Source organism: Lytechinus variegatus, chromosome 14, assembly GCF_018143015.1.
Source record: "Lytechinus variegatus isolate NC3 chromosome 14, Lvar_3.0, whole genome shotgun sequence".
Classification (NCBI taxonomy): Eukaryota; Metazoa; Echinodermata; class Echinoidea; order Temnopleuroida; family Toxopneustidae; genus Lytechinus; species Lytechinus variegatus.
Genome location: NC_054753.1, coordinates 22,458,164 through 22,474,204, shown reverse-complemented (window position 1 = coordinate 22,474,204; position 16,041 = coordinate 22,458,164). Strand labels below are relative to the sequence as shown.

At 37.8% G+C, this 16,041-nt stretch overlaps 2 protein-coding genes across 2 annotated transcripts in view; both read left to right on the top strand.

The window, feature by feature from the left end:
- Positions 1–1,870: 1,870 nt before the first annotated feature.
- Positions 1,871–8,600, top strand: LOC121427276. Its single transcript, XM_041623613.1, has 2 exons — positions 1,871–2,064; positions 2,806–8,600. Exon 2 carries the CDS (start codon positions 2,955–2,957, stop codon positions 8,598–8,600), a length of 5,646 nt encoding a protein of 1,881 aa, XP_041479547.1. The 5' UTR covers positions 1,871–2,064; positions 2,806–2,954.
- A 4,639-nt stretch (positions 8,601–13,239) lies between these two features.
- Positions 13,240–16,041, top strand: part of LOC121427275 (high affinity cGMP-specific 3',5'-cyclic phosphodiesterase 9A-like) — a 46,098-nt gene continuing 43,296 nt past the window's right edge. The window contains exon 1 of the mRNA XM_041623612.1: positions 13,240–13,330. Within this exon, the coding sequence (XP_041479546.1) occupies positions 13,240–13,330 (91 nt within the window). The remainder of the gene's footprint in view (positions 13,331–16,041) is intronic.

The following is a 16,041-nucleotide window of genomic DNA, read 5'->3' as shown; positions in this document are numbered from 1 at the left end:
CGTCTATGTAAGATGTGAACATGCTCTTTGAATTATGTGTGAGCGCATCCAAATCAATTTCATCGTTAGATGTGAATGCACTATTAGGAAAATGCTTCTTAATGTGTTTAGAACAAGATGTCCTAAGGCTTTGTTACCCTATAGAGTGTATATAGGATCGAGCTAGCTTCATCAGTTCATATTAAAATGTTCTGATACTTTATCTGTATGAGATGTGAACATGCTCTTTGAATTATGTGTGAATGCATCCCAATCAATTTTATTGTTTGATGTGAATGCACTATTAGGGAAATGCATCTTCATTTGCTCCGAACAAGATGCCTTAAGGCTTTGTTATCATAAAGAGTGTAGATAGCAGTTAGCTTCATCAGTTCATAAATGCCCTGATACTACGTCTTCCTAAGATGTGAACACACTCCTGAAATTTCGGTTACACTTCGTAATTCCAAAGGTTTGTAATTCTGAAGGTTCTTTATTCCGAAGGTTCGTAATTCCGAAACACGTAAACTGCCTATACCTCAAAGTTTGTTAATCCGAAAACGTAAAAGGGTTCGTTAATCCGAACATTTGTGGCATTATTCCGAAGGTTGATTATCCAAAACGAAATAAGGTTTGATGTTCCGAAGGATGTTAGTCCGAAAAGAAAATAAGGTTCGTTGTTCCAAAGGTTCGTTAATCCGAGAATGAAATAAGGATCGTTGTTCCTAAGGTTCGTTAGTCTGAAAACGAAATAAGGTTTGTTAATCATTACGTTTTTGGATTAACGAACCTCCGGAATAACGAACCTCATTTTGTTTTTTGGATTAACGAACCATTGAGAATCGAATTTTGATATTGAACTTTGTTGTTGGAGATTTTAAATACCTGTTTAAACAACTTCTGTAAGGTTCATATAGTAAACGTATTTGTACAAAAATTTTAAACAACATTTTAATGTGTATGGAAATGCTGCATCTAAAACTAAATATTTTTTGCTCAACAGATGATGATGTAGAAATGGAAAAAATAAATCTTGAAAAAAACCCTTTGAATTTGGCCTCAATGTGAAAATTATTCCAGTTAATTCTCAATGCCGTTGATTAATATTCAGCTGTCAAATAGAATAATCACTGTTGCCCTAAAATTGATTTTCATGTTTTTTGTTTAATTGATTAATTTCATAGCTTAAAACCTGGTCCAAAGCAGAAGCATTTTATTTTCAGATGTGAAAGTCTCTCAGACATGGTTGAATATGAATGGGGTGATCACTCCTATTAGAAGTGGCAAGGATGACCCTACCCGTGACTATGAATCCATTTCTGATGAAATCGGCGCCCGAGGACTAAGGGGTTGTCCCTATCTCCTTATGCAGTCTGGAGTACCGTAGAGCCCATATATTCCCTATCCAGCCTTTTGTAGGTCATTTTGTCTTAATGAAGACATTCACAATTCATTCCCAACCCATGATATACGTCTGCTTCTGCTGATTTAAAAAAATGATTTATTTGAAGCATTTTTTTACTTAAAAAAAAAGAAAATTGTTTGATTTTTGGTTTCATCTGCTTGCATTTATTTCTGCATTCAAATAATGGAGAAAAAATACATGTAAAAAGACATTTTTCCATAATTAAAGGATACGTTACATTAACCATATAGCTGTTATTCACAAAGGCCCATATTCTGAATTCTAGTTTAAATTAAACCCTGGTTTAAAGTTGTGGTTTAACTATGAAGAGCCAGTTGGAGCACAAATCCCTTCAAGTACACATTCAGTTTAGTAACCCATTTGACAACCAAATTGTTTTTAATTGTCTGGGAATGGTAACTCAAGTGTTTTTCTTCGTTGTGAAAGCAAAATGAAACTAAATACTAAACATAAGAAATATGTTTCAGTGATTGATCTTTTTTGACGATTATTTGGATTGGTTTAAATTTAGATATGTAGCGCCATCTTCAGGCTACTAATTTTGCTATCTGGAAATGGCACCATTTTCGAATTCCAGTTGATCATGTTGATGAAATCTGTCTAATTTGGAGACATCGACGTGTATTATGAAAATATACACATAAGAAGGCAGAAAGGAGGTATGTAACGATCTAAGGTAGTGATTATTAAGAATAATTAAAGTTCAATGATAAGATTATCTATGTATAAGTGCATTCAATAAGCACAGATCCATGATAGATAGCTCAATGTGTGTACATTACACTAGGCCGATGTACATTACTTTCCGGCGGCCGACCCAATGTTGATTCGCAAATTCCAATTGTTATTATGTAATGTAGATTACGGCACGCGAACGAAATGCACATGAATGAAAGAATGTAAACAAACGTTTGCCACTGTTAGGTTGATGTACTATTATGAGTAAATTAAGTGCATGACATGGAGAAATTGAGGTTAATGCAAGTTTGTTACAGTGAAAGGTTGATTCATTCTGATAGAAGTATAGTTAGGAATGAAGAGTTATACAGGTTTAAGACATGTTATCGTTATGAACAGAGTTGCGATACAAAGAATGCAAATGGTCAGAAATCTTGACTTTAGTTGAATGATGAAGGATAACAAATATGAGAAAGGTTACATTATGAAGAATACAGATATGAAATTATGGTTTCAGATAGATTATATGTGTGCATAATGTATGAAAGCACAGAACAATGAAATCATGGTATTATAATGGAAATATGTTAAGTTGAGGTTAAGACAAAGGGTTATAATTAGACAATGTAAGATGCATATTTCTTTAGGTCATTGTTTTCTGTACATGCCTATTCGTGAACGGTTGATTTATTATTCGTTCGATTTGTTTCATTTGTATACAGTTTTTACGGAGCATACGGAGTATATGGATCATTTGAAATAAAGAATGATTGGAACCCCAAAGAAATGACCAATTGTCCTTTATAGAGATGCTTCAGCTACAGTAAAAACTCCTTCTACGTCTAGACGTCTCCTCGGAAACAGTTTCGTCATGGCTGAGGCTGAAGGTAGACCACACCGTGAAGCCAAAGCAACGGAAAAGGGACTCTTGTGGCAAATCGACATCAAGTCGAAGGAGTTTGAAAGTCTCATCAAGACTTGGAGGCGCACAGCAAATAAACTTCGAGTGCTGCTGGGTGACGAGAGTGCTACCTCGACTATCCAAGAAACCAGAGATTGTCTACAAACTAATGTAGACAAAATGATACTGACACAAGATGAGCTGATGGCACTTCGTGCCACTGCCAAGATTGATGACGACAGTGTCAGTAAATTAGATGAAGTAGAGGAAGAGCACAGCAACCTGATGAAACAAACTCTTGAGGTCTTGATTGCACAAAGAGAAGGAACTGCCTCATCACGGACTTCGACAAAAAGGTCGAAGAAATCTCATGCTGTACGCGTGGTATCAGAGAAGCATAAAGATTGTCAAGATTGGGTGAATGGCATCCGCGAAGTTGAACCAGAAACCCACCCGAATGTAAATGACCTTCGAGGTGACGCAGTGAACGTCTTAATAGAACAGATGCGGATGACAAGGCTCCCATTGCCCGAACCAGTGACATTTGCAGGAGATCCTATGTCCTTTCCTGCGTGGAAGCACGCGTTTGATGTTTTGATCCAACAAAGCGGTATTCAGCCTATGGATCGGTTTTTCTACTTACAGAAATACTTAAGAAGTCAACCTCTAGAACTTGTTCGAGGATATGCTCTAGTTGGAAATGATAAGGCATATGGGGAAGCCATGACAGCCCTCACCAGTAGATATGGTGACCCCTTCATCATAGCAAATGCCTTTCGAGATAAATTGGACCGATGGCCCAAGATATCTTCGAAGGATGCCATCAGTCTGAGGAATCTGTCAGATTTCCTCCATCAATGTGTCAGTGCCATGGACAAGATTGGTAACCTTCACCACCTAAACGACGAAAGAGAGAATCAAAAGATCTTGTATAAATTGCCAGACTGGCTCGTTGCACGATGGTCACGCAAGGTTATCGATTGGAGAGACGTGAATGGACAGTTTCCTCCTTTTCAGATATTTGCAAAATTCATCGAAGCAGAAGCTAAGGTAGCATGCTACCCTGTTACCTCTCTCCATGGCAAAATCGATGGAAGATCTAACAAGACGATGTCTTTATCAGATGTCAGAACCCTCTCAACCAATGTGACGCATCCAAACTCAGGCAGCAGGGAAAGGGAGAAGAGAGTTAAGCCACAATCATGTTCATGCTGCAAGAAAGACCACTCCCTACAAGAATGTACTGAGTTTGCGTCAAAGAACATGGCGGATCGTAAAAGTCACATAAGAGAGAAAGGTCTATGTTACGGCTGCCTAAAGTATGGTCACATGTCTAAGGCTTGTAGGCGAAGAAGTACCTGTGACATTTGTAACGGACGACATCCATCTTTACTACATGAAAACAGAAAGAGACCAGAACCAAAGAAGGAACAAGAGGTAAATCCAAGACCCAATGAAACTCAGTCGTCATGGTCTCATGCTTCATTTAGCCAACACTCTAACGCTGGATTGACCATTACAAAGAGTACAATGATAGTTCCTGTCTGGCTTTCTCACTCGACCACATCGGATGAGCGAATGATGTATGCATTACTTGACACTCAATCCGACACCACGTTTCTGCTAGAGAAAACCAAGAATGAGATGAATTTGCATGGAACTCTTGTTAGTCTCCTTCTTTCAACGATGTCGGCTGTGGATGAAAGAGTACCAAGCGAACGCATTGAAGGTCTTTCAATCAGGTCATTTGATGAAGAACAGAAGATAGCTTTACCATCAACCTATACCAGACAGTTCATACCAGCTAATCGTAATCACATACCCACTCCAGAGATGGCGACCAGTATCCCTCACCTTTCCAAGATTTCACATAACCTACTGCCCTTACAAGATTGTGAAATTGGTTTGTTGATTGGGTACGACTGTGCTAGAGCCCTCATACCAAGAGATGTCATTCCTCCTGATCGTGATTGGCCTAATAGTCCATATGGCCTAAAGACAGACTTAGGATGGAGCATTGTGGGTACTGTGAAAGAAAGTGAACACAACTATGAGGATGATCCAGTTGGTGTAAGTCATCGATTGACAGCCTGTGAGATTCCTGCTGAGCTAAAAACAGGAAACAAGGATGTGTTGTTTGCTCATAACACATCAGTCAAGGAAGAGATCACCCCTGCAAGAGTGACAAGATTGATGGAAGCTGATTTCCTTGACACCAAGGCTGAAGGAGTGGCATACTCACAAAATGACGTCAAGTTTATGAACATTATGAGAGATAAGATTCACAAATTAGACGATGGGCATTATGAAATGCCTTTGCCATTCAAGGATGAGAAGCCAAAGTTACCAAATAACAGAGTTCTTGCGAAGGGACGACTTGATCATCTTGGAAGAAAGTTCAAGCAAAATGACGAGTATCGCAAGAAGTACACCAAGGTAATGGAAACTCTTCTAGAGAAAGGTTATGCGGAACCAGCACCAGACCACAACACAGATGGTAAAGTGTGGTATATCCCACACCATGGGGTAGTTCAACCAAATAAACTGAGAGTCGTATTTGACTGCAGTGCGAAATGCAGAGGAGAGTCGTTAAATTCGCACCTACTCACAGGACCAGACTTAACAAATAAATTAGTCGGAGTACTCTGCCGCTTCAGACTGGATCACGTCGCATTCATGTGTGACATTCAAGAAATGTTCCACCAGTTCAGAGTCAACATGGAAGACAGAGATTATCTCAGATTTCTGTGGTGGAAGGATGGTAACTACGATGAAGTACCAAATGAATTCAGGATGAAAGTACATCTGTTTGGGGCAGCCTCCTCACCGGGATGTGCCAACTTTGGTCTCCGACAAACTGCTTCAGACCATGCTGTTGAGTTCGGTGAAGATGTAAGAGACTTCATTCATCAAGAATTTTACGTGGACGATGGCTTGAAGTCCTTGCCTACAGTACACCAAGCTGTAGATCTCATATCCAGAACCAAGAAACTATGTGAGAAGGGTGGTCTCCATCTCCATAAGCTTGTATCTAACTCAAGAGAGGTACTGCAGACGTTTCCCGAAAGAGATAGAGCACAAAATGTAAGAGAGATTAATCTGCTCCAGGATGATCTACCACTAGAGCGAGCTCTTGGAGTCCAGTGGTGTGTTGAATCTGACTCATTTAACTTCAGAATCACACTTCAGGACAAGCCGCTAACCAGACGAGGGATACTTTCTACAGTTATGTCTATCTACGATCCCCTCGGATTATTAGCACCTGTGGTGCTTAAAGGAAAGCAGATCCTCCAGGCACTTTGCAAGATGTCAACAGACTGGGATGATCCTCTTCCTGATGATCTCCGGGTACAATGGCAAAAATGGAGAACGGACATACTGCAACTTGAATCCATATCAATCGCTAGGTGCTACAAACCTACTGATTTCAAGTCAATAAAGTCAGTACAATATCATCACTTTACTGACGCAAGTACTACAGGATATGGTCAATGTACTTACATGAGGTTGACTGATGCCACTAACAAAATACATTGCTCACTGGTAATTGGAAAAAGCAGAGTAGCACCACTGAAGTCTGTAACAGTACCTCGCCTGGAATTGACTGCTGCTGTTGTCGCCGCTAAGGTTAAGAAGTTTCTGGAAGCAGAGCTCAAATTTGATGATGCAGAACATGTGTTCTGGACTGACAGCAGAGTCGTGCTTGGCTACATAAATAACACTGACAAACGCTTTCACGTATTTGTAGCCAACAGGATTCAACAGATCCGGGACTTTTCCAGACCTTCAGAGTGGAAGTACATTGAGTCAAAAAATAACCCAGCTGATGAAGCATCCAGAGGTCTAACAGTTAATCAGCTAAATGACTCAAAATGGCTACATGGACCAGAAATGCTATGGGAACAGTCAATTCCCACAGATGAAGTTAGAGAGACATTCGATGTTCTTCCCAATGACCCAGAGGTGAAAAGGACTCAAGTACATGTCTCTCAATCCAGAGAAGATGGGTTCGACCTGCAAAGACTTCAACGTTTCTCTAGTTGGCTTGTAGCAAGGAAAGCTGTTGCATACTGCCTGATATTCATCTCACGTTTGAAACAACGCTGTAGAGAAAGACATGCCAAGAAGGGAAAGGACGATCCATCAACCAAGGCTAATGTTGCAGTGCTGGATCTCCATCAAGCAGAGATTGAAATTCTGAAGCATGTTCAAAGAGAAGCCTTTGGAGATGAAATCCAGATTCTGAAATCTATCCAAAATGATCAGGGTCTAACTGAAAGAAAGAAGAAACGTCAGATAAAGAAAGCTAGCCGTCTCCATGGTCTTGACGCCTTCCTAGATAAAGACGACATCCTGAGGGTAGGAGGACGGATTCGAAGAGGTGATGATTCGTACATAAGGAAGCATCCCGCAATCCTTCCTCAAAGCCACCATATCACAGAAATAATCCTTCGTCATTGCCATGCATTAACAGCGCATCAGGGTAGAGGCATGACGCTCAATCAAGTCAGAGAGAATGGATTCTGGATTCTCGGAGGCAGTAATCGAGTATCAAAACTCATACGGAAATGTGTCATATGTCAGAAACTACGAAGTCCAACTCAAATCCAAAAAATGTCAGATCTTCCTTCCGACAGAGTAACAGAGGCTCCACCATTCACATATTGCGGGATGGACTGTTTTGGACCTTGGATGATTAAGGAAGGTAGAAAGGATTTGAAGAGATACGGTCTCATCTTCACATGTATGGCCTCTCGGGCTGTACACGTCGAGACACTCAACAGCTTGACTACTGATTCATTCATTCAAGCATTTCGTCGTTTCACAGCTCTCCGAGGACCAGTTCAACAACTGAGATGTGATAGAGGGACAAATTTCGTCGGAGCGGATGCAGAACTAAAAAAGGCCTGGCATGAAATGGATCATCAGAAGGTCAAGGACTGTCTTCTCAGTGAAGGATGTGATTATGTTCACTTTATCTTCAACGTTCCCTCTGCCAGCCACATGGGAGGAGTATGGGAGCAGCAGATACGCTCTATTCGCAGTGTTCTAGATACTCTCCTGTACCAATCTGGAAGGCAGCTTGATGATGAATCACTACGAACCTTGATGTGTGAGGCTGCAGCTATCATCAACAGCAGACCATTGACAGTAACTCATCTCAATGATCCAACGTATCTAGCACCTCTGACACCAAACCACCTCATAACAATGAAGTCAAAGGTGTTCCTTCCTCCCCCAGGAAACTTCCAGAATGCAGATATCTACTCGAGAAAGCGATGGAGGAGGGTACAACACCTCATTAATGAATTCTGGAGTAGATGGAGAAAGGAGTTTCTTCAGAACCTTCAGGTCCGCCAGAAGTGGACACGCCCACAACGCGAAGTTTGTGTTGGAGACATCGTCATTCTAAAGGACAATAATACTCCAAGAAATCATTGGTCCCTAGCGCGTGTTGCCAAACTCCTACCATCTGAAGATGGACACATTCGCAAAGTGAAACTCACCTTGGGAGACCCCGGAATAGGTAATAGTGGTAAGCGTAAAGGTCCACTTCAAGAATTAGAGCGTCCTATTCACAAACTGATATTACTGTTACCGCAAGAAGACCAATAGGAATTCCCGGCCAAGGAACCTGACTTCGAACATTTACGCAGGGAATCTATTCATTTAGGATTAAAATGTTGAGAAAGCCTAGAAAGTATGGGCCTTATTATAGTTTGATTAATCGAAAAAGTCTGTAAATGAGACTAATTGATATGAATTTTTCCAGAAACATTAATTTCTATAATATATCAGCATGTTCCATTGATTAAGTCTGAGAAGAAGGCTACAACATTCATCAAGAGCAACAATTAATTTGGAAGTCTAGAGTCAAGACTATTCATATCTTCAAGGTCTGCATGATGAAAGACTATACAAACTCATTTATTACAGACCTTATTAGTGCCTGAACTGAGACTGACTGAACTTCTTAATTTGCACAAGAAAAATGTGAAAACTTTCATTGAACAGCAAAGTTTATGTATTGCATTTTTCTATGTAATAACCATTCATCTCTTTACAGGTCATTTATGATGTTTCAACAAGTTTGGATTTAACAAGTCAATGCTCTGGAATTCACACGTTTATGTAATACAGCAGCCAAAATTTTCCAAATTGGGAAAGAATGTGTTTATTTGATTTGTTTAAAAGGGTGAATGTAAAAGGGAAATCACATTCATCTTTGATGGCTAAATTTACAAAGTGGCTGAATTCCAGAAATTATTGAAATGTATGATATAGTATCAATGGGCATATGTTTCATTCACTATGAAACCTTTGTTTACATATGAATATTAGATACATGTATGAACATTGTTTCTGTATTTTTTCATACAATTTACATTTATGCTTATCAATATGAAATTGTTAATTGAGATAAGCAAGAGGATAGTGAATTTATTCACACTTGAATTCAGACGAAAACTCATGCGAGATGTTAAGATGTATTGTTTATTCAAAGCAGAAAAGATGTTATACAAAACATTAATTGGATTGTGCTAGTTGCATTTGGTTTAATTATTGGTTAAAGACCTAGCTTAACTAATTTACCTTTTTGGAGCTAAGTTTGAATTTGGTTGCAAACCTTTACAATCATTTAAAGGCAGTCAATGTCAGTAAAATTTAATAGGAAACAAAATTTTTCATAAGACTGTGCTGCATATTATTGAGAGTAAGCAAGTTGGGATTGATTACCTTGTTATATACAGTGTTTATTTGATAACATGTTTAATTGATCGTAAGACTGGTCGACAAGCATAGTATGTACATTAGTTTCATATTGTTGTTGATAATGCACAAGCAAAATTTTATACTAGAAAGGGATAGAAAGAAAGTCTATTTAGGTTATCGACGATCTGTGATAATTCGATCAATCATTATTTGGTAAATTATATTAATAATTTAAAGGAGCCATGTTTCAGTGATTGATCTTTTTTGACGATTATTTGGATTGGTTTAAATTTAGATATGTAGCGCCATCTTCAGGCTACTAATTTTGCTATCTGGAAATGGCACCATTTTCGAATTCCAGTTGATCATGTTGATGAAATCTGTCTAATTTGGAGACATCGACGTGTATTATGAAAATATACACATAAGAAGGCAGAAAGGAGGTATGTAACGATCTAAGGTAGTGATTATTAAGAATAATTAAAGTTCAATGATAAGATTATCTATGTATAAGTGCATTCAATAAGCACAGATCCATGATAGATAACTCAATGTGTGTACATTACACTAGGCCGATGTACATTACTTTCCGGCGGCCGACCCAATGTTGATTCGCAAATTCCAATTGTTATTATGTAATGTAGATTACGGCACGCGAACGAAATGCACATGAATGAAAGAATGTAAACAAACGTTTGCCACTGTTAGGTTGATGTACTATTATGAGTAAATTAAGTGCATGACATGGAGAAATTGAGGTTAATGCAAGTTTGTTACAGTGAAAGGTTGATTCATTCTGATAGAAGTATAGTTAGGAATGAAGAGTTATACAGGTTTAAGACATGTTATCGTTATGAACAGAGTTGCGATACAAAGAATGCAAATGGTCAGAAATCTTGACTTTAGTTGAATGATGAAGGATAACAAATATGAGAAAGGTTACATTATGAAGAATACAGATATGAAATTATGGTTTCAGATAGATTATATGTGTGCATAATGTATGAAAGCACAGAACAATGAAATCATGGTACTATAATGGAAATATGTTAAGTTGAGGTTAAGACAAAGGGTTATAATTAGACAATGTAAGATGCATATTTCTTTAGGTCATTGTTTTCTGTACATGCCTATTCGTGAACGGTTGATTTATTATTCGTTCGATTTGTTTCATTTGTATACAGTTTTTACGGAGCATACGGAGTATATGGATCATTTGAAATAAAGAATGATTGGAACCCCAAAGAAATGACCAATTGTCCTTTGTAGAGATGCTTCAGCTACAAAATATACAATACATACAGAATTTCTTAATTTTTAGCTCCCCATGATTATAGTACAGAGTTAGACTTAAGAATACAGCCCAAAGAATCCAATATATATATGATTTTCTTTAAAGAAATATATGATTAATGAAAGAGGAGACCAACAGCTTTTTAATCTCAAGATCTCTCATAGTATTTTTTGTTTAAAAAAGTAATAATTTTTGTTTATATCATGAAATAAAAAGTTATTTTGATCTTTCTGGAATAAAAAGGCAAGAAAAAAATCTTGAGAATAGGAGGAAAATCAAAATATCCACAAATGCGAAAGAGGATTTTTATTCTAATGGGCTCTTCATATCAGAGCATTGTCTGGTTGGTATGTATGTTTTGTATATGTAGCATATGATTATATTCAGAGGGACAAATAAGATGAAGTCATATAGAGGTTCATGAAACCTTTTGAACACAACAGTTGCTTATGTGAAGGACTTACTGTGTAGGTGGAATATATTCATTTCCATTTTAATGATGAAGAAAAAATCTAGTCATTCTAAATATATACCGGTACCAAGTAAATGTCTTTGTTTTTCTTTAAGTGGTTTAGGTCAATTTGCGATGGTTTGATTACTGTTTCTATACTTTTGATGTTTATTTTGTATGATTATGTTGCCATAGATGAATACAACAAAGGTGATGGAAAATTTTTACCATGCAAATGTGTAAGTAAGTCTTCTCTACCAATATATTCATTAATGTAATTACCGGTAAATACTGTAAACATACCATGATGATAATAATGATATATCATGGTGATATATTCATGAGGACAATGAAGATAATAAGCAAGGCTCCACATTAACTTTTTTTGGTGGTGGCCCGTTCGGGCCACCAAAACCTTCAAATAATTTTTTTTGGTGGCCCGTTAGTAAAGTTTGGTGGCCCGAAAAATATAAAGAAAAACATTAATTAAAAATAAATGAAACAAATTTCAGAAATATCAATTCTGCAGCCACTACCACTAAGTTACTTCCACTTTGTACATCTTGTATGTAAATCATGCTTGCTGTTATTTTACTTTGCTTATTGATTTGTGGTAATATATAAATTGTTCTATCATTGTAAATATGAAATGATTGAAAGAGAACAAAAGAATTGTATTGTTCCCAGGTATTATGTACTATATATTATAGCAGGAGAAAATCACAGAAAAATATGCTGCAAAATTAGAACAATGCATAAAAGGGGAAACAAACAAATATCATTTTTAGAATTGTATATTGAAAAAAAGAAAACAAAAATTATAAAATAAATAAGTGAAATACAACAAAGGAAAGAATATGAAGAAAGAAAAAAAAGAACAGGAAAAAAATCTAGAAAAAAAAGAAAATGAAAAAAAAAAGGAAGACAAAATTAATAAAAAATGGGGAAAACTATTATTATTATTATTCAGTAGAAACATATTCTTTAATTAGGCATATTCAATGGGAAGGGGTATAAATGGTTTAATCACTATAAAAAATTGAAAGAAAAAAGAAAACGGCCAAAGTTATATCTGGAAAAAACAATGATAAAAGTCCTTCGCTATATTTGACAAAATGATGGAAAAATTCACATTTCATATCAATGAAATGCCTTCCCAAAGTATTTACTTCCTTAAGAGTGGTTTAAGAAGTCATTTATAAACAAGAAAGAAAGAAAGAAGCTGTCTGTTTATTTTTGGCTAGAAACGACACAGCTTCGAAAGAAACCAAATATCAACATACATACAAATGCACACGTGGGACTGTGATGTACTCACGTATGAGTTTTATGTGTATTAATGCATTTGGAAATCGGTCTTTTTGAGTCAAAAGAGAGGTCATAATTCCTCTTTTTAATGCTTGCAAATAATCAGGATTTAGTAATATGGACTGTAGAAGGGCATTTCATTGGTGTAAAATGTGACTTTGACGTAGATTTTCAAAGTTCTGTGGAAGATTTCTTAGCAGTAACATTTCGTATCGCAGCTCCCTGAGTCTGAATAGTCTGCCAGCGCAGAGCTAGCTACATTGTAGCTGCAGTGTATGGTGTCAGTAGGCCTCCATACTGTCATGACTATGCAATCTTTGTGTGCGTGTATTTGTGTGTAAATTAACAAAAAGGGCGCATGACGAATTGGCTTGCAACTTCAACTGTAGAAAGTTGATAAATGCGCGCAAAATCGGGAGAAAAATTGTGCTACTTTGAAAATTATTGGTTGCCCGATTCGGGCCACCAAAACTTAACATTTTTCAATAATGGTTGCCCGAGGTGAATTTCTGGTGGCCCCGGGCCACCGGGCCACCACTAATGTCGAGCCTTGTAATAAGGATAAAGATATCAATGGTGGTTTGATGATGATGATGATAATGATAAAGGTGATGATGATGCCGACAATGACGAGGATGATGATGATGATGATAATGGCAGTGGTGATGATGATGATGGTAATGATAATGACGATAATGATGATGATTATAATGAAGATGATGATGACGACAATGATGATGATGATAATGGTGGTAGTAATAATGATTATGATGAGGAGGAGGAGGAGGAGGAATGATGAGGAAAATGATGATGATGAAAAATCAGGATAGTACAATTCTTCTGATTAATACAGTCTTGAAGATGAAGACAACGATTGCATGCCCTCTTAAAAAAAATGAATTTCACTAGATTGGCAACAAATGTCATACAATGCAATGCTGGACATCATCCTTGCTTCCATATAAACCCCTCAAAAAAAGTTCCGCAACTCAAGTTTGAGTGCTAATAAATTTCTTAGTGTGCCATCATCATATGTAAAAGTGGTATCATTGGAAAGTATGATTATTCCTCTTTACGATCATGTGTCTTTTGTAATGCTAGTGTTATCATGAAATACACAGACATGATAAATAAGCAGCAATGTAAAAAATGAAATGTTGCAAAATTCGTTGCCATGTCATGTTTGAGTTCTGCAACTCAAACTGCAAGTTTGAGTGCTAATAAATTTCTTAATGTGCCATCATCATGTGTAAAAGTGATATTTTTAGAAAGCATGATTATTCTTCTTTACAATCATGTGTCATTTGTAATGCTAGTGTTATCATGAAATACACAGACATAATAATACGCAGCAATGTTAGAAATGAAATGCTGCAAAATGCGTCGTTTCAAATAGCGAATTTCCAATTGTTTTGAGGATGGATCGAGTGCATTCACTGTCACCTGCGTGGTGGAAATTCTATAGAAATGGAGACTCTTGTTAGAAATCAATGCATTTTGCAACATTTCACTTCTGACTTTTCTCAATGTTCAGGGTGACTGCATATTCCATGATTACATAATCATGACAAATGGCATGTCATTGTAAAGAGGAATAATTCAGCTTTCCAATGATACCAGTTTCATCTTTTATACTTCATTAACCAAAAAGAAATCATCCCCCAAAACTGAGTTGCAAAACTTTTTTTGAGGGGTTTACATTTATGTGAACAAAAAGACCAAAACAATACGGGTCAGTGATCATTATTTTTTACAGGGCTTTATTCAGTCCAACAATTTTTTGATCATTAATTACAATTAACAGGGGCTTTCCAAATTTACAGTGGCTTTTAACATGACATTCCCTGTGGACAAACTTGTGCAGACATGCTATGGACGTATGAAAAGACAAGGGCCACTTGTGCTTATTAATATTGGACCTTGCGGACACTTCTCATTCATGCTGTTGTCAGACGAGGGTGTTCTCTCACTGTGGAAGGCAGCGGTTGGCCACTCGAAGTCCACCTCAGCTCTCTGAGAGGTGCGAACATGGAAAGATGCCCACTCCACTCTCATTAGTAATAGTATGTAAATCAATTGTTGACCGGAGGGCAAAGATAGTCTTGTGTCAAAAGTGACCAAGTTATTTTCAACAAGGTAGGTTACAAGATAGGTAGATTGGCTATTGCTATAGGGATTTAGTTCTGTGATTTTGATTTGGTATCTCATTTAAAGGCTAGAAGGATTTGTGATGGGCTTTAAAACATACTGTGATTTTTACTTGCCTGAAGAATAAATCGGGGAGGCTTGTTGTGAGACTAGCTGTGCAGCGGCCATGTGTGCATCTTAAGTGGTGTTTGAAATTGAAGACCATACGTGCAGAGTGTTGTATGATAATTGTGTTGTTAAGTCGACAGGATGGGTAAAACAAGGAGAGACGAAGTAGTGTGGAGATGAAGATGGTGAGAAGCAGTAAGGAAAATCAAGAAAGGCAAAGAAAGAAAGGATGAGAGAGAGAGAAACGAGAGGGAGAGTGGGGGAGAAAGTGAGTTATGGAGAGAGGGAGCAAGAGTCAGAGGGAGTGATAAAGAGGAAGAGATAGATAACAAGAAATATCGAGTGGGAGACAAAGATATATGGGAAATAAGAGAGAGAGAGGGGGGGGGGAGGAGTTCCTGATCATTGGTTCACCCCATTCTCACAGAAAGCACCCTCCCTGCCCGTATTCAGTGCATCCCCGTCCCTCAGCCCAACCCTCCTACTCTCCACCACTTGCTTCTTCCATTTCTTCTTCGGTTGCCCCCTTCCCCTTTGACCATCCTCCTTCCTCAGCCCAACCCTCCTACTTTCCTCCACAACTTGCTTCTTCCATGTCTTCTTCGGTCACCCCCTTCCCCTCTTTCCAGCCATCCTAAATCCAAGTACCAAGTCTCAAGATGTGATCAATATCCCTGCTCACCACATTTCCATAACCAACCCCAAAATAGGAAAAAGGAAAATATTACATTATTCAATCAGAACATGCCTTACACTCCATCATCGGAAATTGGCACGACGGATGTGAGGTACGCCAGCCCTGCTCTATATTTGTTGCCATGATTTGCGATATCGTTTCCTCCTAATTAATTCAATTTATTAGCGTGAGTTAATACGGAGAGGGCCAACCATGTAATGCAATGCCACTCTCTATAACACGACCTGCATGACCTGATACTGCCGATGATGAACTCAGTTAATCTGCAAAAGGATGTTGCTTACCTTGCTTGAGTTGTCATTGAAATTTGTCAAAATAGAACTTGGGGAAGAAGTGA

Bases quoted from the DNA above. Each gene is read 5' to 3' on its own strand.
- LOC121427276 (XM_041623613.1), top strand. From the start codon at position 2,955: ATGGCTGAGGCTGAAGGTAGACCACACCGTGAAGCCAAAGCAACGGAA.